We start from the raw sequence: 23,664 nt of genomic DNA, 5'->3' as shown, positions 1-23,664 counted from the left end.
CATGAACTTCATCATCTGCTGAGCAATTGTGAAGGACAGCAAAAGAGAGAGAAGGAATCTCAGTTTCATTCATGCAGAATAGCTATTCTGTCATACAGGTAGTCCTCGACTTACAACAGTTATAGTGATCATTCAAAGTTACAACATCACTGAAAAATATGTCTTATAACCATTTTTCACAGTTGTGACCTTGGCAGCATCTGCATGATCATATGATCAAAATGCAGGTGCTTGGCAACTTGTTCATATTTATGACCGTTGGCTGTGTCCCGAGGTCATATGATCACCTTTCATGATGACCTGACAAGCAATGTCAATGGGGAAGCCAGATTCACTTAACAACCAGGTTATTAACTTATCAACCGCAGTGATTAACAACTGTGGCAAGAAAAGTTGTAAAATGGAGGAAAAACTCACTTAACAAATGTTTCAAGAACCGAAATTTTGGGGTCAGTTGTGGTTGTCCTTGACTTATGACCACAATTGAACCCAAAATTTATGTTGCTAAGCAAGACAGTTAAGTGAGTTTTGCTCCATTTTACAACCTTTCACATTCCATTTACTAAGTGAATTTTGATGTTGTGATGATAGGGATGCTAACAATGGTCACAAGTGTGAAAGGGGGTCAAATGTCACTCTTTCCTGTGCCGCTGTAACTTTGAGCTGTCACTAAATGAACTATTGTAAGCTGAGGACTACCTGTATACTCTGGCTTGCTGTAACTGTCCATGATGCGTTTTATTTGCCTAACCAGGAACGATCCTCCTATTTGGAATACCAGAAAGTTGTGAGAGAGATAGAACATCTGAACCGTCTGTATGTGGCGTATCAGTTTACGATAGCTGAAGAAACTAAGCTACGTTCTGCTGATGTGCTAAAGGAGATGGAAAGCAGCATTTCAAAACTTCAAGAAGAGATGACTGAAAATGAGAAGAAAGTGAAGGAACTCAGCAAAGCCATATCAGAGATGGAAAAGAAAAGGGATCAAGTAAGACCTGTCCAGTTACTTTAATACAATATACTAATACAAATAGTAGAACTCATTTTTTAGCCACTTTATTAAAATCATAGGCTGCCCATGGGTAAAGAATAAAACTTGGAAGTTGTACTTGTTTTAAGAAATAATAACTTATTAGAAATCTGTGCCATACAATTAGTTGAACAACTGGAGGCTAGTAAAGTGTTCAGGTTGATAGTACATATCTCCAGGTTATCTAGATCACGGGTCCCCAACATTGGAGCCACAGCCCACTCTGGGCTGCAGCCCACTCAGAATCAGGCTGCACAAGCAGTGAAGGAACATGCGCGCGAAGCTCCATTTCCGTGAGTGGAGGGTACTCAGGTTTACACAGACCCACCCCCCCTCCCTCCCCTCTCCTTGGAAGTCTGCCAAGCTGGAAAGTTGGGGACTGCTGATCTAGATAACAATGGGTTACAACAAAAAAGAGGAGCCTTTTGTCCTGAAGTTGTTTCTAATCCTGCAAGTGTTAATCCACTTTTGGACACTAAGCAGAGAGATATAGCCAGGTCGGAAAGGCTCAAACTTGCTATAGTTCAGGGCACTGAGCAAGCATGTTTAATGTCTGGATTCCTACAGCACTAATTAACAAACTGGCATAAAATACAGAATGGGCTACACACAGAACATGTTAAGTCAATATCAAGAACGGGGGGATTTGTATGATGTGTAAAGATAAGACAGTTCTTTTCTGGAAAAGATCTTTTCCATATGCTCCACAGTTAGGTTCCTGTTTCGATTTTGCTTGGTATAGAATCATTCAAGAGGTTGAATGGGAAGGATTTAAATGTTTTTGTCTTTTGTTTTTGTTTTATTCCCATTTTTTGTGTGTGTGTTAGTGAAATTCCTGAGGAAGATGGGTAGAGGTACTATTGCAAACAGAAATCTGTTTCTATTAAAATGTAAAATTATATTTGTAGGAATGTGGTGGTGCACTCCATTCTCTAGAGGAAGCTCTTGCCGTGGTTCAGAGAACTGATACCAAAGTAGAAAGTACTCTTGCTATCAAAAAGCAAAATTTACAAAGTGAAGAGAACAAGCGGAAAGAATTGGTTAAAGCCATGGAAGAGGTAAGCAATGGAAATGCTCTTTAAAAATATACACTATTTTCTCCCTCTCACAATTATATTCACGATAAGCTTGTGTTTGAAAATATATAGTGTACTATATGCAAGTATTTCTACACTATTTCTATCATCATATTTTAAAAGTACATGTAGTTCTCACTGACCACTTGTTCAGTGATCATTCAAAGTTATGATGACACTGAAACAGAAGATTTTATGAATGGTTCTGAAAGATGTGGCCGTCACAGCATCCATATGATCAAGTGATTGTGATTTGGTTGCTTGGCAACCAGGCAACCAGTATTCAGGTACAGCGGTTGCAGCATCCCACTGTCATGTGATCACCACTTACAACCTTCACATTTGGCTTCAGATTAGCAAAGTCAGTGGGGAAACTGGCCTGGTTACATGACATTGTACTTAATGACTACAGCTGAAACTGATATAAATTGGCACAGTCTTTTAACATTTTAATTCATGACCACATAAATAAACTTTATGAACACAATGGGGCTTATTTCTGAATAAATACCCTGTTTCTCCAACAATACGGCCTCCCCCAATAGGAAGTCCCAGCATGTTTTATAGGCATGAAATGAAATTAAGCCCCTCTCCCCAAATTAAGGCCTATATTAAAACATGCGAAATGGGGGAGGAATGGTGGGGGGGCTTGCCGTTAGGAAGTACTTTTGGGGCACACCCGGATATGGTGCTGCCTGCGTTGACCCTGATATGAAGTGCCCCACCAACGCCGAGGTCAACATCCAAGCCGTCGCCGCCCACTCGCCCGAAGATGCAAGGGGGGGGAATTAAGTCACCCCCGAAAAGATGGCCTAGCCATTTTTTCGGGGCTCAAAAAAAAATAAGACCCGGCCTTATTATATGAGAAACACGGTATATGTAGATACGATCTAAACTGCGGAAAATGCCAAAACAGCCCCAGATTCAAGATTGCCCAGCCAAATTAATTATTCTCTTAGGATCACAGTTGTTTTAATTCTTGACTTTCATTGGAACTTTATTATGGGATAAAGTAGGATTGTGCTTAGCTTTTCTTATTAATTTATATATTTCCCCCCCTTTTTTTAAATTGGCCTTTTAATTATACAACTTTTTTTTTTCAGGATTCTAAAGCCTTAGCCTTGAAGGAAAAAGAAGTCAAGAAGTTGAGAGATGCTTTGAGTGTCCTTCAGGAGGAAAACAATAAAGACACTGAGGCTCTGGCTGCAGCACAGCAGCATTTCAATGCAGTGTCAGCTGGATTGTCCAGCAGTGAAGATGGGGAAGATGCTACCCTTGCTGGGCAGATGATGACTTGCAAGAACGACATCAGCAAAGCAGAGACAGAAGCGAAACAGGTAAGTAATAAATGTGTGTCGCTGGGCAAATTGGGAGCATAGTACAATTAAAATGCCATTTACAAGTAATCCTTGTCTTACGACCCTAATGGACCCCCAAACATTTCCATCATAAGTCATGATGGAAGTAAGTCAAAGCATCCACGTGACCATACCTAATTTTATTATTTCTTTACTGTGGTCATTAAGTGAACATGGTTGTTGTTAATCGAACATATTGGACATTAAGCAAATCCTATGGGCATTTTTTGTTGGAAACCAGCGAAAAAGGCCAAAAATGATGAAAACCATTGTCAATTGTGGTCATGTGACCACAGAATGCTGTAACCAGCCATAAAGGTGAGACAGCTGCAAATGCCTAAAATGTGATCATGTGACTGCAGGGGGCTGCAACTGACACAACTGGATTGTAAGTAGCTTTGGAGGGTCTGTCACAATTTCAAATGGTTAAGCAAGGACTATCTATCAAAAAGGCTTAAAGATTATTGTGACCTTTTTTTATTAACAAATTTTATTAATTTTTAAAGACATACAAAACATAAATACACAGAAACACAAAACATAAAAGCATAAGAAATCTCTTTTCTGAAAGTTGCTTAGTCCCGGGTTAAAACTCTTGGCACAGACACAAATTCAAATTCATATTCATTTTACATACCATTCCATATCTTATTAACATTTTCAATTTTCTATATAACTTCTCCTCTCTTTTAAATTTTCTCAATTTTTATTTTATTTATCTCCTCTCAATTGGAATCATCATATTTATTATTCTTTGTCTGTTCTATTTCCAGCTATCCATTTATCTTTCTTCTTTGAAAAAAAACTTCTCCTGTACACTAAATGGAGTATGATGCCTTTATCTCTTTCCCCTATATTTATAATACTTAATATAGAACACATAACTTACATTGGGATTCTGTCTGGTACGTTCTAAAATTATACAGTGTTATCAAAACCAATACAAATCTATTCATTAATATTGATATTCATTTATATCTTAAACATTTAGCACATTACTTTTCAGTTAAATCACATACTTTTATGGGAGCACCTATTTTCCATAGTTATTCCCCCCCCCCCGCACATCACATATTATAGATCATTATTTCATTACGATGTTCCCCCTTCTCCTACTTCAAATCTCTCATTTCACAAAAAGTTTCACTAGGATAACATAGTCTAATCATTAATATTAACAATCATTTATATCTTAAACATTTTACCCATTTCAGTTAAATATCATGCCTTTGTGGGAACACTTATGCTTTCCAAAATTATTCCCCCCCCCACATCACATATCTTAAATCATTGTTTCATTACAGTACTCCCCTTTTCTTAACAAAAATTTCACTAGATTATACTAAATATTTTATCGCATTTTAAATTACATATTATTTCCAGTTTTCTATGGTTATTTCTAAATACAAATATAGAAATACAATCTTATGTACCTTTCTAGAATCCCTTTTTCAATAAAATTTATCCATTATCTAAAAAACTTTTGCTTCTTTACATCTTGCTCCCCACCATTAAGGCTTCTCATCCCTTCCTTTCTCCCTTGCTTCTTCTTCTCCTTGTCCTCTTTACCCCCTTGTCTCTCCACCTCCCTTTTATTCTGCTTTCTCCCTTTCTGTTGTTTCCTAACATAATATCCCCTTTTCACCTTATTCTTCTCTTTTTGGATTGTTTTTCCAGGTCTTAAAGTCTTCTTTTCCTTTTTCTCTTTCTTTTTTCCTTCTCCGACCAAAGTTATTTGTTTATCAAAAATGGCTTCTTCTTTGTCCCAGTCATCCTGTTGCTCATTCAGCTTTACATAAGTACAAACCGCCATTTCTAAAAATTGAAAAAGAGTGCCAAGGACATCTTTCCCTTCTTGCTTTTCTTTTTCATATTTTTGGTATACAAGTTTCAGTCCATCCACAAGTGATGCCATTGTGTAGAGAAAAAGTTTTTCCAAACAACCACCCAAGTGCTTTTAATCAGAAATAATTCTCAGAAGTTCCAAAATCACCAAACAATCCAAACAAGCTATTTCTTTTAAATACTTTCTCCTTCTTCACTTTCTCTTTCTGGGGTTAAAGTTTAGTCACAAAGTTCCCTTTAAAATATATCTTTTAGAAGTCTTATTGATGTTTAGTAACTCTTTAGAATTCTAGGCAATCTTCTCCTTATTTTCAAATTTTGCTCCAATTTTTTTTTCCTCCCTTCCCACTCACAGCCAAAAAGATTTTTTTTCCCTTTGAATGTTCAGAAATCCTTATCCCTTCAGCATTCAATTACCTCCAATGCAGGTTTTCGGATTTCTCTTATGATTCCATCCGCTGTCACGTTAGGAAGGAGAGTGAAACGAAAAAAAAAAAAATTTCCCTTAGGATATTCGCAGCTTGTAACTCTCACTAGAAACAGTGTATCCTTAGCAGCCTTCAAGATTCCAGGGCACTTTCTCTTGTCTTGTCCCGGTTGAAAGCAACTTTCATAATTCTTCCAACTTTCTCCCTCCTGCACCTGCTTGTCCGGCTGCAGATTTCTTCGTGGTGGCCATTGCTGACCGCTGCTCCTCCGCCTTGGGAAAAGGGGGTTCTGCCGGCTGGGGAGGGGGTCTGCGACACCCCCAAGCCCCTGTCTGGATCCCCCCTGTCTTCAGCTGCTTCTATGGGGCAGCTATATCCCCCAGATCCAAACGGATTGGGGGAACCTTGGCAGCGAACGCAGCAGGGATCGCGCAGTATCGCGAATCCCTGCCGCTGCCGAAACCTTGCAAACCGGAAGTTCCAAGATTATTGTGACCTTTTGTAGGATAGCAACTCATGAAGGCAGATAATTGACTGCAGAAGCATTGATAAAGCAAAATATCTGGAATAAGGAGAGAGTTGAAGAATTTTGGGGGAAATATGTCCAATATATATTTTCTGTATTAAAGATGAGGATTTTTTTTTTTCAATTTCTATTATAGGCTCTCTTGAATTTTAATTTGGCTAGATTGCCGTTTTAACACCGAGGATTGTAACTGGAAAAAGAAGTTGGCTGCCCAAGCCATTCTCCTGGGAATTGCTGTTTCCTTATTGTGGAATTGGGAAAACAGTATATCAGATGTTTTGTAAATCTTCCTATTTTTAGGATTATATATGACTCATTTCTGCAGGCCCAGATTTGCTCTTGTCTTACCTTCAGCTATCATAGGATATGTTTGCATGAAATACTGTTTCCCTACCAGACCGGATAAAAGTTTTGGGCCTGGTGGCAACCATTCCTGTTTCCGGGGAATCCTTCATAATAATGTCTGTAGAAAGGGCAGAGCTGACATTTTCAGGCTCATGTTTATGTTTCAAGGGATTTGTGATTTTTCCTGTTCTGTTCTTTACAAATCAGGATTATCTTTCTTTGACAGTTTTTACCCATTTCAACTACTAACATTTCCCTTCTTCGAAGAGCCGCTTGGTGCCTGAAGTCAGAAGATTCACGATGCTTACTTTTTTTTTAAATGACTGTTTCTCTAGGAAAGTTAACTTCATTCCAAAATAAAAGATTTGAATCGTAGCTAAACATTTCATATTTTTTTTTTTAAAGGCTCAGATGAAACTGAAACACGCGCAGCAAGAGCTGAAGACTAAACAGAGCGAAGTAAAAAAAATGGATGGGGGCTACAAGAAAGATCAAGAATCCTTTGAAGCCGCCAAAAAACAGAAAGAGAAACTTGAACACGAAATGAAGAAACTCAACTATGAAGGTTTGTTTGCTGTCTCGAACGGAGGGGGTTTTGATTTACATATTGTACACACAGATGGAGATTCAAGATGAGTTGCTGCTTACTTGGAGGACCATAATTCCAGGCTCAATTTGAACATATCCTGCACTAACAAGTAGTGGGGGTAGTCCTCGAATTACAACCACAATTGAGCCCCAGATTTCTCTTGTTAGGCGAGACATTTGTTAAGTGAGTTTTGCCCTATTTCACGATCTTTCTTGCCAGAGCTGTTAAGGGAATCTGGCTTCCCCATTGCTTTTGCTTGTCAGAAGATCACAAAAGGGGATCACCTGATCCCCAGGACACTGCAATGGTCATAAATACGAACCAGTTGCCAAGCAACCAAATTTTGATCAGGTGACCCTGTGGATGCTGCAATAAGTCACATTTTTCAATTCCGTTGTGACTTGGAACTGTCCCTAAACGAATTGTTGTAAGTCGAGGACTACCTATACATAGGTGTGCGATATTGCAAATATGAGCTGGAATATGTGATAAGTTAGTTACAGATGTTGCCCATTTTGCCCATTTTTTTGCCTATTAAGGTAGCTTCTATATCAGGTTATTAAGTTTCTGTCTAATCAGCTACTTCTGAAACCTTAGAAATAAATAGTCTGGATAATGTTATTTATTCATTGGCTGTTTCAGATAAAAAAGAAGAGCGTCTTTTAGAAAAGCAAAAGGAGTTATCCCGTGTGGTAAATCGTTTGAGGGAATCCTATGAAACTTTCCTGGCCAGGTTCCCCAATCTACGCTTTGAATACAGGTGAAGCTACAGAACGTTAAGTTGTATCTCCTTGTCCCCAGACAAGAATTATGTTAAAATGTTTTATAGTGGAACTTGGAAATTGGGAAGAAACCTTGTCTTTGGCTAGAGATTTCACAATATTGTTCAGTATCAACAAAATATATGTAATATAAAAGCATTAATACATTCTGACAAAACAATTTCTTCATTGATTTCAAGAAATCCAGAAACAAGCTGGAATCCAGATCGTGTGAAAGGGCTGGTTGCATCTTTGATTACTGTGAAAGATGTTTCTACAGCAACAGCACTAGAAGTAGTGGCTGGTGGTCGACTTTATAATGTTGTGGTGGACACTGAGGTGCGTTTCTCAAAGATTTTATTAAACATATCACTTCTGGTTTTTTTTTTCCTCAGTTGTTTAGCAGCAAACCAAACGTAAATTTAATAGCAAATAGAATCTAGACTCGTATTCATGAGTGTATATGAATGATATATTTATAATTGCTTAAGCACATAATAATTCTGATAAATTAAAAAAGTAATGCATAAAATGGTCCTAATTTCTCAATTGTATTATGTTTGTAATGTTTAAGATGACCTTTCAAACTATAATAACATGTGTATAGTGTTTATGTGGGTAGACAGAGTTTGTGCATGTGAAAAATATACAGATAATCCTCAACTTACAACAGTTCACTTAGTGACCATTCAAAGTTACAACGGCCCTAAAAAAAGTGACTGATGGTCGTTTTTCACATTTAAGATGGTTGCAGCATCCTCCATGGTCATGTGATCAAAATTCAGATGCTTGGCAACTGACTCATATTTATGGTTGAAGTGTCCCAGAGTCACGTGATCGCTTTTTGAGACCTTCCATCAAACCAAGTCAAAGGGGAAGCCAGATTCACTTAACAACCCACATTATTAACTTTACAACTGCATTGATTCCCTTAACAGCTGTGACAAGAAAAGGTTGTAAAATAGGACAAAATTCACTTAACTGATTTGCTTAGCAACAGAAATTTTGGGCCAAATTGTAAGTTGAGGACTACCTGTACAATGTACATAATATAGCGATGAATGATAAATCAGATGAATCCTAAAAAAAATTTAAATACATGTTTTAACACTATATATTTTTATCACTGTAATAAATTTAGTAGTAGCTGCAGGTAAAATGGGTTAGCAAATATGTGAGCATTGTTTTTTACTTCTCTGTTAGGTTACTGGGAAAAAGCTGTTAGAAAAAGGAGAACTGAAGCGTCGATATACTATTATTCCACTGAATAAAATTTCATCAAGATGTATTGGAAAAGAAACTATCAAAGTGGCCAAAAACTTGGTATGTTTTCTTTTGTAGGGGTTTTGAACATATTTCTATACTGAGATATTTTTTTTTCTTTATTCTCTTTCTCAGCTTTCCACACATTGTTATGAACCAGACAATTATTTTTAACATGTATTTTCTTGTTCTTTATTTTTTTAAATACATATCTCCATCAAAGTTTTTTTTTTTAATTTTAATAATATTAAATTAAATCTCTCCATTTCAGAATGATTGTTTTAGCAACAATAGCTTTCCGATTAAAATATATGGGGTTCACTAACCCTTTCCAAATAGTGTTCCCCCAGATGCGTGGAGATCACAGCTTCCAGAATTCACAACCAGTATTGAATGATGGGCGTTACAGTTACCACTCAGCCCAAATGCATTATTCTAGGGAGGGAACTTTTCATTTTTCTCCTGGAATATTGCCATCCATTTGTTGCAAAGACATTGTAATTTTCCACAAATAAATTCCAGAAGAGAAAATGGTTTGCAAGATTCTGAATATGGAGCATTCAAGCAGGCAAACAGATTTCCTAGACGTCAAATTTCAGTGCTGTGTTTTGTATATATCTAATTACCATACCAGGATTCAGTCTGGTCTACGTTTTAAGTAGTTTCTGTCTGACCAGCAGTAGGCTATGATATAATGACCGTAAGCTGAAAACAAATCTCCATACAATTTTCTTGTATCATAGAATTTTGGAAAAATAAATCCTGAGTCAAGCCTTCTTTTCCTGAAGTTTGCCCTTTCTCCTTTTATTCTAGGTTGGTGATGACAATGTTAATCTGGCCCTTAGTCTGGTGGGCTACGATTCTGAAATCCAAAAGGCAATGGAGTATGTCTTTGGGCAGGCCTTAGTTTGTGATAACATGGATAATGCCAAGAGAGTCACCTTTGACAAAAGGATAATGACAAAAACAGTCACTCTGGGTGGAGACACGTTTGATCCTCAGGGCACACTGAGTGGAGGTACTGGCTAATTTTCTATTCTTTCCTACAATACCCTTTTGACATGTCTCTGTTATATTTAAGGAAAATATCGAGACTTTTCTTTTACTGAAGTGCATTTATCTGCTTGTCCAAAACCTACACTTTGTAAATTCACCTGTGTAAACCAACCTATTACACTACAGGGTGAGAGTCTTGGTCATCCCAAAGGTGCTTTTTCGGGAGGCAACTGGATTTTGTTGTTTTTTCTTTTGAAGACATTTCACTTCTCATCTTCTTCAGCTCTGATAGGATAGTGGGCAATGGAAGGATTTATATTCCCCTTTCAGACGGCTAGTAATTTGCATCCTTTTAGAGAGCAGTAAAGTACTTGGAGGTTTATCTCTACAGACTTTTAGCTATACAATTTGGGATGAACGCCCTTTGAATGGTATGGGAGTAGGAATGGATTTCAGAGATAAAACTGCAGACTACAGGAACCAGAAGCACTACTCAGGTCATCCTGAGGACACAACGAAACCTCAAAGTACTTCAGCGACCCTCTAAAACGTGTGTTTAGATCTGGTCCATGGGCCCGCCCAGGAAACAGGGAAGGACCGACCCACGGTGCCTCTGCCAGCGAAAACGGAGCTCAGGAGGGCCGTGCACATCCCTCCCAGGCTCCATTTTCAGCCGCAACAGGATCCTAAAGCTCTCTGCCAGTGAAAACGGAGCTTAGGAAGGCCAGGCGGCTGAAAACGGAGCCTTGAGTGATGAGCTGGCCACGCCCACCCTGGCCACGCCTGCCCTGGCCCCCTGAGGTCAAACGCAACCCTGATGCGGCCCTCAAGGAAATTGAGTTGGACACCCCTGCTCCAAAAGGATGCAAATTGCCAGCTGTTTGCAAGGAATATAAATGCTCCCATTCCCCACTATCCTGTCAATGCTGAAAAAGATTTTTGGATGAGAAGCAAAACATCTTCAAGAGGAAAAACAAGAAAGTCCAATTGCCTCCTGAAAAAACACCTTTGGGACAACCATGATCTGGATGGCTGAGAATCTCTACAGGCTCTTGGATAGATCGTTCTAGGATCTTTATAATCCACCAATACCTTCCTGTATGTATCATTACAGTCAGCTGCTATAGGAATTTATGTAGCCCGGTTATCACAGGTTCAATATTATGACATTTGTCTGGAATCCAAAGGATTTATGTGCCGAGATTTAAACAAATAAGCAATACTGCCACTCATATTTGAACTAGTTTTCATGCATGCAACTCTGTCTTTCGTAAACCAGGTGCACGGTCTCAGGCGGCTTCAGTTTTGTCCCAACTTCAAGAAATGAAAGAAGCACAAGACGAATTGAAAGCAAAAGAGGCTGAACTACAGACAACAGGGAAAGAGTTAGCAAGTCTACAGGTGACTCTTGAAAAGTACGCACTGACCAATTTATTTTATCCAGAAATTCTGGGAATAGGAAGGAAGTTAGTTCAGTACGATTGGTTTTTATAAATTAATACTTGAAAACAGTGGATCTCCTCTAGATGAAAATCTGTAAAAAGATTAAACTTCAAATTTCAGATATAGGTAGTCCTCAGGTTACAACTCTTATTGGGACCAAAATTTCCATTTGCTAAGTGGTACAGTCGTTAAGCTAAACGTTCCACAACCTGCCCTGCTTAGCAACATCAGTTTTGGTAGTTGTTAGGTGAAGACTGCACTATTGTTAGGCAAGGATCCCGTGCTTCTCCTGCCTTTCCATATTGGTCTCTGTTTCAACTCCCCCATTTCACCCCCATCTTCGCCCTTTTGGCTGCCCCTCACCTCTGCCTCTGCCACTCGGTGGTGGCCCCAGCTGACCTTCACTGCCTTCTTCCTCCTACTGTTGATGAAGTGTGCCTGGCCAAGGCAAGGTCTCATGAGGCCTCTTGTAATGCAGTAGATGGCCTTGCAAAGGGCCAGCATCAGCAGGAGAAAGATGATGGTGAAGGCCAGCTGGGGGTGGCAGCAGAGCACAGGATGGTCAGATGGTCAGATATGGGGGGAAATGGGTGGGGATTGTTGAAATGTCTCCTGCACTCTGTTAAGTTCTGAGCATGGGCGCAAGGAACGGAGACGAGGCTGTGAACAGTGAACTTCAACTCTTTATTAACGACCAGGAACAGAGCAAAAACCCTGGGCAGCAACAGCTCTTTTATAGGGCTGGCTGCTGTCCCATTACCCAATGACTTACGTTGAAACGTTTAAATTGTACCCAATGAGAGACGTTCCGCTAATAGCCAATCAGGTTGCCCCGTAAGGACCAATCCCAGCTCGCTATCCACGGACCAATCAAAAGTGCAGGATTACGAGCCTGCTTTTCTATCAAGGTTGTTAACTTTATTAAATACGTTTATGTCAGTTCATAACACTCAAACGTAAATGGGCTGCTAAACATCTAATTTTGATGATGTGATTCCTGGGTCACTGCTATGGCTGTAATTTCAAGGATTGGCCATAACTAATTCGTTGAGTGCTGTAACTCTGAATAGTCATTAAACAAATAGTCATGAAGTGAGGACTACCTATAAAAGTTTTGCTTTTGAAAGCTAACAGAACCACATGCACCCCTATCAAATTATTACGTATCTTCTTGATTATAAATCTGAAAAAATTAAAGCATGCTGTACATGATTTTGGAACGCGATGTTCATAATCAAAAAATAACATGGACCGGTTTTTAAATGTATAAAAGCTTTGTTAGTGGAATAGAAACATGTTTTTAAATTATTACATCTGTTAAGGTATCATCAACTGAAACAACAATGGGAAATGAAGTCTGAAGAAGCTGACCTCTTACAAACCAAGTTACAACAAAGCACTTATCACAAGCATCAGGAAGAACTGGATACTCTGAAAAAAACCATTGGTGAGAAGAAAAGAGTTATAAATACTATAAAACCGTTACTGTCTTGAATTTCAACCTATAGATATTGCTGAGGAAGAAAAGTTGGCTTTGAACCAAATACTTCAAACATTTTAAGCGAATAAAATAATCTAAATAGAATTTAAGTATCGCAAGCCCAAAATGGGAAAAAAGTCATAATTAAAATTATTTTAAAGTATTAATGAAGACATTGGCTTATTATTTTAGACAGAATAGTAATATTTATTTTTTTCCTAAATTTCGTAAAGGGATATTTTGCTTTCTGCTGTATAACTCTTCTGTTTAAAAGCTACAATCAAAGCTCTCTTTGTTTTTAGAGGAAAGTGAGGAGACGCTAAATAAAACAAAAGAAGTACAAAAAAAGGCTGAGGAAAAACTGAAAGTGCTGGAAAATAAAATGAAAAACGCTGAAGCGGAAAGGGAGAAAGAACTGAAGAATGCCCAGCAAAAACTAAATGGGGCCAAGAAAAAGGCCGATGCTTCCACTAAGAAGATGAAGGAAAAGGAACAGGTAAACAGTTGATAGCAGTGCCACTATAAGGCCAGCCTAGAAAAGAAGTAGAGTCAACCGATAAATAGATTCCTTTTTTTTAAAAAATTGTCTATCTGTGTTCAAGTTTCTGAAAGAATGTATGCTGAAGGCAGAGCAGATCTGCTTGGTACTTTGTGTCATCTCTTGAATTATAACAGAATTGGAAGGGACCTTGGACATCTTTTAGTCCAGCTCTCTGCTCAAGCATTTCAGACCCTATACTTTTTCAGACAAATGACTGTCTAATCTCTTCCGGTGATGGAGCACCTACAACTGCTGAAGGCAAGTCATTCCACTGATCAATTGTTCTATAATATAACAGCCAAAGATTAGGTAAATATTAAGGTATTAGTCTGACATCTTAGCCTCCAGCATTCTCATCCTTCCCCTCTCCCTTCCATTTTACCCCTATTAAAACTAAGTTGCAATGCTAACACCTATCAGTAGTTGTCATTATATACAATGTAAGCTGCAGAGAACCCTATTGGATTAGAAGCTGCTCCATCGTTGGGTTGTGACTTGATCCCCTCTGCCTATGTCAGATGTTTCCCCTTGAGATTAAGTAGCTAGGGAGAAATTAAGTAGCTAGGGAGAATGTTTTGTTCTTTGAATCTTCCTAGGGAAAAATACAACATTGTTCTGAATAAAGGAAAGAGTGAATCTTTCCCAGGTAGCTGTGGATGTAAGAGGGGAAAATCTAATGCAATCCACTGCCGTTTTCATTTCAGAAGTGTTTTGCCTCCTCCCTCGGGCTGAAAGGGAAGGATGAGCCCAAGTCATGCACTTGATTTTGTGCCTAAGGCAGGGCTAGAACTTTGTAGTTTGGTGCCTTAATCACTACACCAAACTGACTCTATATCTGTCCTAGCAAAAGAAAAGTAGTTTATTTTACTTTGGATATATTCAGAATCTGGCCCGTTTCCTTACAAAATTTTCCCCGAGTCTCACTTCACATTTTGGATGGGATTTGTTAAGATTTGCTCTTGAATCCTAACCCTTATTCTTTAAACCTTACATTCATTCGTGCTTCTCTCTTTCCTGCCTTGGATAGACATCAATTCTGCATCTGATTGGGTGTTGGGGACCCTGGAATGAGAGAGCACCTTACACTTCTTAATAAAAATCATAGATGAGATTTCTTCTAGCCCCTTGTTGCAGCCATTCTGAAAGAGTGGGTAGGGCAGAAGGAAAGGCCCGTGAGCACATATCTTGTCGGGATTCATTCACGTTATGACAAATCTTTTTGCAATGTCTGAATTTGCTATTGTATATCTGCTTTTTAAAAAAATATGCATACAGTATTTTTTTCCCTTGAAAGGAAAATTATGTTCCTCTCATAGCATTAGGCTAAACAGAAAACAGAAAGTTCTAAATAATAGTTTGCCCTTGAATTAATGATAATTAATGTATAATTTTGATCGTTCTACCTTGTTCAGCTCAAACACAACAGATTTTATAACTGATAAAGAAAATCAGTGGGGAACCATCTGAACTGCAGAAGTGATAATTTATGAACCAAATCTGTGATATTCCCAAAATTAATCTTGATACTCTGAATTCACTTGGAGGAGTGCTAGGATGCACACCTATGTATGAGTTGGGTTTCTGTGTAAAGCAGAATTTAGGAAACTGTCTTGTCTTGTCTTGTCTTGTCTTGTCTTGTTTTGAACTGGTTATTAGTGGCCAAGGGAAGCTTGAGATATCTTAGAAGCTTCTTTGGGATTCTTTGATGGTATCAGCTTGTTGTAGCTTGTACATTATCTACAATCTGAGCTTAAGGCTGACAAACAATGGATTTATACATCACATAAGGAAAAAAAATATCTTAAAATGAAGGTTTGCATTTCTTTTAAGGAATTAGATATACAAATGCAATTTTTGCATTACTGTTGTGGTGATGATGATGATCTGTGATAAGCACATTGATTTATAAGCATACTCCACAGTTTTCAGTTACAGCCTCTGCATCCTTCAATTTAAGGCTGATGTTTTTCAGATCTTCCTGAAATATTCGGTGCCAGATTTTCTTTGTCCTTCCTTTTTTTCTCCAACCATCTGATGGTATCCAATTGATGGCGATCTTTGCTGAAAGTTACTCACTCATGCAGAGCACATGTCCAGCAAAGTGCATTCTTCATTCTGCCACTATCTCAGAGAGTCTTTTGGAATTACTCTTTTGTAGAATTTCCTTGTTTGTGACATGGTCTTGATATGAGATATGAAAATTTCTTCTTAGCTAACGGAACAAGAAACTGAAACTACAAGTAAAGTCCTGCGTTATTATAACGAAATGTAATTCCTCCCTGAGATCCAAATTTATACCACACCATACAATTAGTTTGAATAAATATTTATGCAGCTCAAACCTTTAAATGCTAATACAAATGGATCCTGTTGTACTCACTCTGATGTAAGTATGAATAAGATTATATTGTTAATATCTGCATATATTTTTAGGAGGTTGAAGCACTTGTTTTGGAACTCCAAGAACTAAAACAGGAAGCAGCCTCCTATGACCAACAGATAGAGGCTGTGAACGAAGCTATTAAATCATTCCAAGAACAAATTGAGACCATATCAGCTGAGGTAGCAAAAAATAAGGTTAGTCTTATTCGGAATTACTAAAATAAATACTGGGTTTATTTATTTATTTATTTTGATCTTAACTTTATCACAACTCACAACCCTGTGAGGTGGGTTGGGCTGAGAGAGGGTGACTGGCCCAAGGTCACTCAGTCAGTTTTCATGCCTGAGGCGGGACTAGAATTCATATCTCCTGATGCCTTAACCAGTAGACCAAACTGGCTCTTAACCAAATATGCCTTACCTCGTATACACAACTATGTTTTTGGAGCTTTTAGAATATTAAATGCTTCCGGTCTTTCATGGTGAACAACTCATTTTGCCTCAAGTATCTTGCCGGCAAATCTTACTGTAGTTATTAGAAATTGGTCTATATTTCGTATACAGCGCTAAGTTTATAACTAGAGCTCCAGGTCTTGTCCTCTAAATGGGCCTACCACAGAACCTCCAACTAGCTAATTCAATTTCTTGCAGTCTTTTTGATTTAAACTTAAAAATGAAAAAAATTGATCTATCCTTCAGTTTGGTGGTAGTGTGACTGGGGAGCTTTCTGTTATATCTCTTCTTCAGGAATCTGTGAGGAAAGCTCAAGAAGAACTGGCAAAGCAAAAAGCGATGGTGCTAGCTCAAGATAAAGCAATTAAAGGCAAATGTGCGGAGGCCGTCAAATATAAAGAGCAGAATAATGAATCACAGCTTAAAATTAAAGAGCTAGAACATAACATCAGTAAACACAAGCGAGAAGCTTTGGACGTGTCAGCAAAAGTAAGTTAATATTACATCTATTTCCCTGGCAACAATTACAGTTTGTAATGTTAATATTTCATGTCAATAAAAACTTGTCCCTCAAATATCTCAAAGTATATCTCCAAACTATAAAACGAGGTACACAACTTGCAGTTACTCACAATCTTGGCTTTGGCCACTAAAAGTCTTCCAACAGTTGCTACCATATTATGGTGCAATTTTTAATTATGACTGAAGGGACTATTTGTTTAAATACATGAGAAATTTTATATCAATTGTATTCAATTTTGTTATAGTTAGATTTAAATGCAGGGCCACCTCCCACTCCAAATTGGACTTCCTTGTATGGACCTCAACCACCAAAGTGTATTTCTTGACTTAAAATAGTTTGTACCTTCATGTTGTTATCTGACTGGGAAACATCTGTAATTGTGTAGCCAAATCAGTGAACACTGTATTTATGGAAGCAGATAAAATTCTAAACCGAGTCTGAGGAATTGTATCTTTATTTACCATGGAAAGATGCTGTTGCCTAGGTGTGCACAAAATACTACATGGGGCATTCTTAACATCAAAATTGGCTGTTTCAAGAGGTCTCAATATCTGAGCTCCTGGCTGATTTGGTAACATTCAGAATGGCCCATTTCAAGGCCAGAAGGGCGTACTTTTAAACCCCTAATTCACACATTTTTCCTACATTCAGGAGCATACAGTGTTGGGCACATGGGACATCCAACAAAGACTATCTGGTTTTATGTCACAATTCATATAGCTCATATTAGCATGATGCAGAAAGATATTTTCTTTAAAACGGGGAAATGGAGAAAGAAATAGCAACATCCAGTTTCTTTTTAATTATTTCAGTTCCCCAGAAATTTGCCGCAGAAATGGTATATGAGTTTTGAAGCCTTGACTAGTGTGCCCTACCGTGCAGTCTAGAGCAGGCTTGTCCAACCCGCGGCCCACGGGCCGCATGCGGCCCAGGTCGCCTCGTAATGCGGCCCAGTGCCCACCCCAACCTTCTGGCAAGAGCCAGCGAGGAGGAGGAGGAGAGGCAGGCGCGAGGCGGGCGAGACGAGCGCCACGCCAAGCAGCAACAGAAAAGGAGGGCGCCGCCGTTGCTGCTTCTGCCCCGCCGCCCCCGCAAAATTTGGCGGAAAATTAATAAAAAATAAATAATTTTTAATAAATAATTAATAATAAATAATAAAAATAATTTATAATTTATTATATAATTTTATAATATAATTATTTTATAATAATTTATTATATGTGCGGCCCAAACCAAATTTTCATCTTCTAATGTGGCCCAGGGAAGGTGAAAGGTTGGACACCCCTGGTCTAGAGGTTTCCATGCTGATAACACAGCAGCTGATTTGTGCATTGATTTACATTTATAAATGCTCCCTGCTTGTTCCTTTGTGTGTATTGGCAGGTTGCTAAGATGCTTACAGACTATGAATGGATATCTTCAGAGAAGCATCTCTTTGGCCAGCCAAACACGGCTTATGATTTCAAAACCAATAATCCAAAAGAAGCTGGTCAGAGGCTTCAGAAACTGCAGGAGAAGAAAGAGAAACTGGGCAGGAATGTCAACATGAGAGCCATGAATATGCTTTCGGAAGCTGAAGAAAGGGTTGAGTTGCTCTTATTTCACTCCCCACCCTTAGCCCTGCAGGCTACCTACCATAAACAAGAGTCTTCTCAATCTAACGTTCTCCAAACCTGGGCAACCAGTTCCACAATCCCTATATGGCATACAGTAGAAGTTAGAAATATCTATGCAGGGTGTCCAACCTTGGCAACTTTAAGACTTGTGGACTTCAACTCCCAGAATTCCTCAGCCAGCAAAGCTGGCTGAGGAATTCTGGAAGTTGAAGTCCACAAGTCTTAAAGTTGCCAAGGTTGGACACCCCTGATCTAGAGGGTACCACACTGGAGAAGATTTGTGTATCATTTCTGGCGTTGCTCAGAATAATGTGGAAGTAATATGCTTTTTTGTTCATTTGGCGATTTAGGTGGTGTTTGCATGTGCAATTCATTGTAGGCATTGATCATGCCCAGTGAATGCCTACACAAACCTCAATTCTAATTGTTAAATATTCAGCAACAACTAGATGCTCAAAACATTAAGAGGCCTGGTCTCAGAATACCCTAATGTAGAAGTGTTGAGGGCTGCATCAGGATTTTGACCTTGCGGGGGGTGGGATAGGCATGGATGGGATACGATGGGCATGGCCAGCTTAAAGCCACTTGTGTTGGGGTGTCTGTGGTGGCCTGAGCACTCTGCCAGCGAAAACAGGCTCCCGAGCTCTGTTTTCAGCTGCCACGGCCTCCTGCAACCCTCTGCCAACAAAAACAGCTCAGGAGGGCTGCCTGTGGCCCTCCCGAGCTCCATTTTCACTGGCAGAGGCACCTCAGGCCAGTCCTTAGCTATTTCCAGGGCAGCCCCGCAGCCAGATCTAAGCAGCTCGGGCCTTGAGTTTGACACCCCGCTGCCCTAATCAGGCATTACCCCCCCCCCCCCCCCCCCCCCCCCCCCCCCCCCCCCCCCCCCCCCCCCCCCCCCCCCCCCCCCCCCCCCCCCCCCCCCCGGGCCCTAATGGAATTACATGAAATTGATTAATTACATGACAATTTATTTCATGTCAAATGGTCAATCAATGGTAGCTTGATAGGCATTTACAAAGACTGGTTTTCTCTAATAGGTAACAGTGATATCAAGAAAGATTGACAGATCGTTTCCTAGATTAGTCAAAAAACAGTTCCTTGCACGTCATTAGCTTGTCTATTTTGTGCCTAATCCTGATTCTCTTTTCTTCTACAGTACAATGACCTGATGAAGAAGAAGAGAATTGTTGAGAATGATAAATCTAAAATTCTTGCAACAATTGTGGAGCTTGACCAAAAGAAAAATGAAGCTTTAAATATTGCATGGAAAAAAGTAAGTCTCTATGCTTCCGATCCAAAGATTTTACAACAGACTCAAGATCATACCTTATTTCATCCTTTAAGGAATTAATTAGGATGTACCACTCTGATAATTATCATCCCACCTACCATGTCCATAGGTCCAGTAAAACAAAATTGTGTGAACAAAGGATCATCATCTACTGACTTTCTTAATTGTATTACATGATGCTTGCTAATGCAGGAATACAAAGTGGCTGGTGTCCTGGGATTGCATTCCAAAAAGTTGGAGAGAACAAGACCAAACTTAGACTTGATTTCATTTTAGTTAAAACTAGGTACAGTTAAAATAATTATTCTCCAAGTATTTAATAAGGGGACATCACCATTTTTAGAAAGGCTGCAGGGATCATTCACATGATCTCAAATTGAACATCTCTGCTAGTGGATTCAACTCCTCTTAAACACACATAAATCAAATTTGAGGAATAATTTAAGAACTCCCTGGAGCATATTTAGGCCCAGGGATATTTGAGAAGCAAGAATCAATTCATATAATATTGGTAAGCTAAAATGGTCTAAAATTTTGAATCAGCAGATTCCATGATATTCATTGGATGCAAATTAATTTCTCTGATGACACGAATGTTAAATTTTCTAGGTAAATGAAGACTTTGGATCCATTTTCTCCACCCTTCTGCCAGGAGCCAATGCTATGCTGTCACCTCCTGAAGGGCAGACAGTCCTTGATGGTTTGGAGTTTAAAGTTGCCCTGGGGAACACTTGGAAGGAGAATTTAACTGAATTAAGTGGAGGACAAAGGTGAGTACTTTTTTTTTTGAAGAGCTAACAAAATAAGACAATTTTGGCTTGAAGTTTTCTTTTTAATTTTTCCAGTATTTCTCCAAAAGCGTGCAAAGATCATGGGTAATTTGAGCGCAACAAATATAAAATGCATAAATCAAAAGAAAGAACGAAAGTGTTTGGAGGAGGATTACTTCCAAACAGATACTGGGTACCTGAACCATAATATATTATTGGTTAAAGGTCTTCAGGATTGAATGACATGTAAATGAACTAAAAGAAATAAAATGGAACATTTTCTGTCTTTAGCTACACTGTGGATACATGCTGTTTTGATAGATATTTTAAATCTAATATTTATTCCTGGAAGAATATACATTTATTTGCAACATGAATTCCAGCTTCAATCTGTGCCTCATACACTGTAACTTTCTGGGCATGTTTCCTACACCTTTTATGTTACAGTGAAAAGAAACTGCTAATGTCACCAGGATTAAACTGTACACTCAGACTAAGAATGAAATAAAATTTATTCTGCATACAAAGAGGGAAGGGAGAAAAAGTTCAGAGGAGAAATTTAAAAATTAGAGTCTTATCAAGAACCCAGCTTGATAGATATAATGAAAAAAGAATTATTCTTAAAATTGTTACAAGAATTTTGTTTCAAGAAATTATGCTGATTAAAAAAAAAAGCAAGGCATTTTCTTTTATGTTAACATTCTGATGGGTTTTTTTTTTGTACGGTTCTTTTTTTTAAAAAAAATTAGATCCCTTGTAGCTTTGTCCTTAATTTTGGCCATGCTTCTCTTCAAACCTGCTCCCATTTATATCTTGGATGAAGTGGATGCGGCCCTTGATCTTTCACATACTCAGAATATTGGGCAGATGCTTCGGACCCATTTCAGACACTCTCAGGTAATAATTTACCAAAAGCATCTTCTGCGCTAAGTTTTGAAACTGTTCCTTTCTCTATTTACCATAGGGAAAATCTGTTCCTGAATTAATTTTCTCTGCTTTACAGGCAAACGGCTCATATGTCTTTGCTTGAGAATTGAATCCCTCATTCTCCTAGGTTGTCATTCACACAAAGCAAATGCCTTTTTTTCTATTCTCAGCCTCTGGTGGTCTGCCACTTTATATATGGGCGAAAGCAAATAAAATGAATCCCATTTTGTGTAAAGACATAATTTGCATTTTAGTTGCCATAAGTCATATTGTTGGTTGATCATTGAATTTATTGTATTTTTGCTTCTCAGAGTTTAATGGGGTCAAATCTAATTAGAACTTCAATTGGAGATCATCGGGAAATCCGAACCTTGTAGACTAGGCTGCAGAGTCAAAAAAGTGCTGAAATAGCAAACCAGTTTCATATTGTTGTAAAGATTACATGGATATGTCCATGGAATCACTGGGAACTGTGCTTAATTTGAAACAGTTCTAACTACCATTAAGCAAGGACATCAGGGGTAAGTGAGGACCCCAGGTGATCATAATTTCTAAATTCTTGCCAGCTCCCACAATGTCTCTGTTTATTGGAAAGTCAGCAGGGAAGCTTGAAAATTGTGATCACAAGACTGGAAAAGTGTGACTTGTAAATCTGCCAATTGCTGAGCATCTGGATCTCAATCACTTGAAAGCTGGGGGGCCAAGGGCATTGCAATGGTCAGAACCTTGTAAATACCACTTATTCATTGTCACCACAAGTTCAGTTGCTGAACAAATTATTAAGCGAGGGCCATCTATAAAGTTACACTTTGTTGACTCTGCTTTTTTAATGCATTTTTTAACAATGTACATAGAGGTATAGGTAACTTTCTCTCACTATCATCCTATAGTCTGGCTGTTTTACTTCAGGAGAGTTGAAATTTTTGTTTCTAATATCCCAAATAAAAAAACTCAACATATTTTTTAAAGAGACTTCCCCCGCCCAAGATAGCTAACTCTCCTGTTGCATAGTCCTAGGATACTTCCAGAGTTGTGAACTACTGTATTTCAAAACCCTTTTTTTTAAATCAGAGGCTCAAAAAGGTAACATTTTAAAGAGTGTTTCAAACTCTGTAAGTATAAACACAAATATTTTAAATATATGTTTCTTGTTCTCACATGCTATGATGATACCCAGCCTGGATAAAATTTGTTCATTAACGTTTTGATAACATGGTTATTTTTAACTTTTTAAAATCTGCTTTAAATCTAGTTAGAAAATGCTAGGTTCACCTGAAAGCCTAGTTTAATAGTTTAACATGATTTTTCTGTTCTTTCTTCTAGTTTATTGTAGTTTCATTGAAGGATGGTATGTTCAACAATGCAAATGTGTTGTACAAGACCAAATTTTTGGATGGTGTTTCTACTGTGGCACGATATACACAGGCTCAGAATGGAAATAATGGGGCTCCACAACAAAGAGCCGATAAGTTAAACAAGAAAGAAAAGAGACCGAAAATACTAATGGATGTTTGAAAAATATTTGCAGCTTGGTGGTTCGTCTACATTTTTAAAGAGAAAATGGGATGCAATTAAAATATAGAAATGCCTCTTCGTTAACGTAGCAATATCTATATATTATCTCTATAGAGCACCAAAATTCTCTGCACTCAACAAGCTTGAGGTATGGAAGGGTTAATTCGTAAGTGCAGCTATTTTTCTTAGTTTAGATCAGAAATATTTTAGACTTGTAAATATCTCTTCTATTTTTTTTTTTCTCATTACAAAAAAGCTTAAGAAAATCAGACCCATAAAATGTACCTGTTTCCATTAAGTAAACTACTTACTAGCCAGGAGTGCACAACCATATAAAAATAAATAGTACATAATCAGAAGACTGTAAAATCGTGTACTAACATGTAAAAATTGTCTGACTTGGAGCTCTGTGCTCATTTTAAATTTAAATGTGTGATTTTGTATAGCAGCAAAATCTGTCATATATTTGTATTAGTAATAAAGCCTCTCAGATACTGCCTTTA

At 38.3% G+C, this 23,664-nt stretch overlaps 1 protein-coding gene across 1 annotated transcript in view; it reads left to right on the top strand.

Annotated features, from left to right (window-relative positions):
* The window catches only part of SMC2 (structural maintenance of chromosomes 2), a 34,578-nt gene extending 10,914 nt beyond the window's left edge, over window positions 1-23,664 (top strand). Inside the window, exons 8-25 of the mRNA XM_087957590.1 lie at window positions 755-988; window positions 1,939-2,088; window positions 3,210-3,443; window positions 7,014-7,173; window positions 7,840-7,957; window positions 8,159-8,297; window positions 9,162-9,281; window positions 10,035-10,239; window positions 11,497-11,632; window positions 12,983-13,107; window positions 13,443-13,636; window positions 16,115-16,258; window positions 16,811-17,005; window positions 18,423-18,623; window positions 19,815-19,931; window positions 20,559-20,719; window positions 21,469-21,616; window positions 22,970-23,664. Coding sequence (XP_087813716.1) covers window positions 755-988; window positions 1,939-2,088; window positions 3,210-3,443; window positions 7,014-7,173; window positions 7,840-7,957; window positions 8,159-8,297; window positions 9,162-9,281; window positions 10,035-10,239; window positions 11,497-11,632; window positions 12,983-13,107; window positions 13,443-13,636; window positions 16,115-16,258; window positions 16,811-17,005; window positions 18,423-18,623; window positions 19,815-19,931; window positions 20,559-20,719; window positions 21,469-21,616; window positions 22,970-23,161 — 2,973 coding nt within the window. The 3' untranslated portion in view covers window positions 23,162-23,664. The remainder of the gene's footprint in view (window positions 1-754; window positions 989-1,938; window positions 2,089-3,209; window positions 3,444-7,013; window positions 7,174-7,839; window positions 7,958-8,158; window positions 8,298-9,161; window positions 9,282-10,034; window positions 10,240-11,496; window positions 11,633-12,982; window positions 13,108-13,442; window positions 13,637-16,114; window positions 16,259-16,810; window positions 17,006-18,422; window positions 18,624-19,814; window positions 19,932-20,558; window positions 20,720-21,468; window positions 21,617-22,969) is intronic.

The sequence above is a fragment of the Notechis scutatus genome, chromosome 2, assembly GCF_049901735.1.
Source record: "Notechis scutatus isolate UNSWTSFEM ecotype Mainland chromosome 2, rNotScu1.2, whole genome shotgun sequence".
Classification (NCBI taxonomy): Eukaryota; Metazoa; Chordata; class Lepidosauria; order Squamata; family Elapidae; genus Notechis; species Notechis scutatus.
The sequence above is the reverse complement of the archived record's forward strand: the minus strand, read 5'-3'. Positions and strand labels throughout refer to the sequence as shown.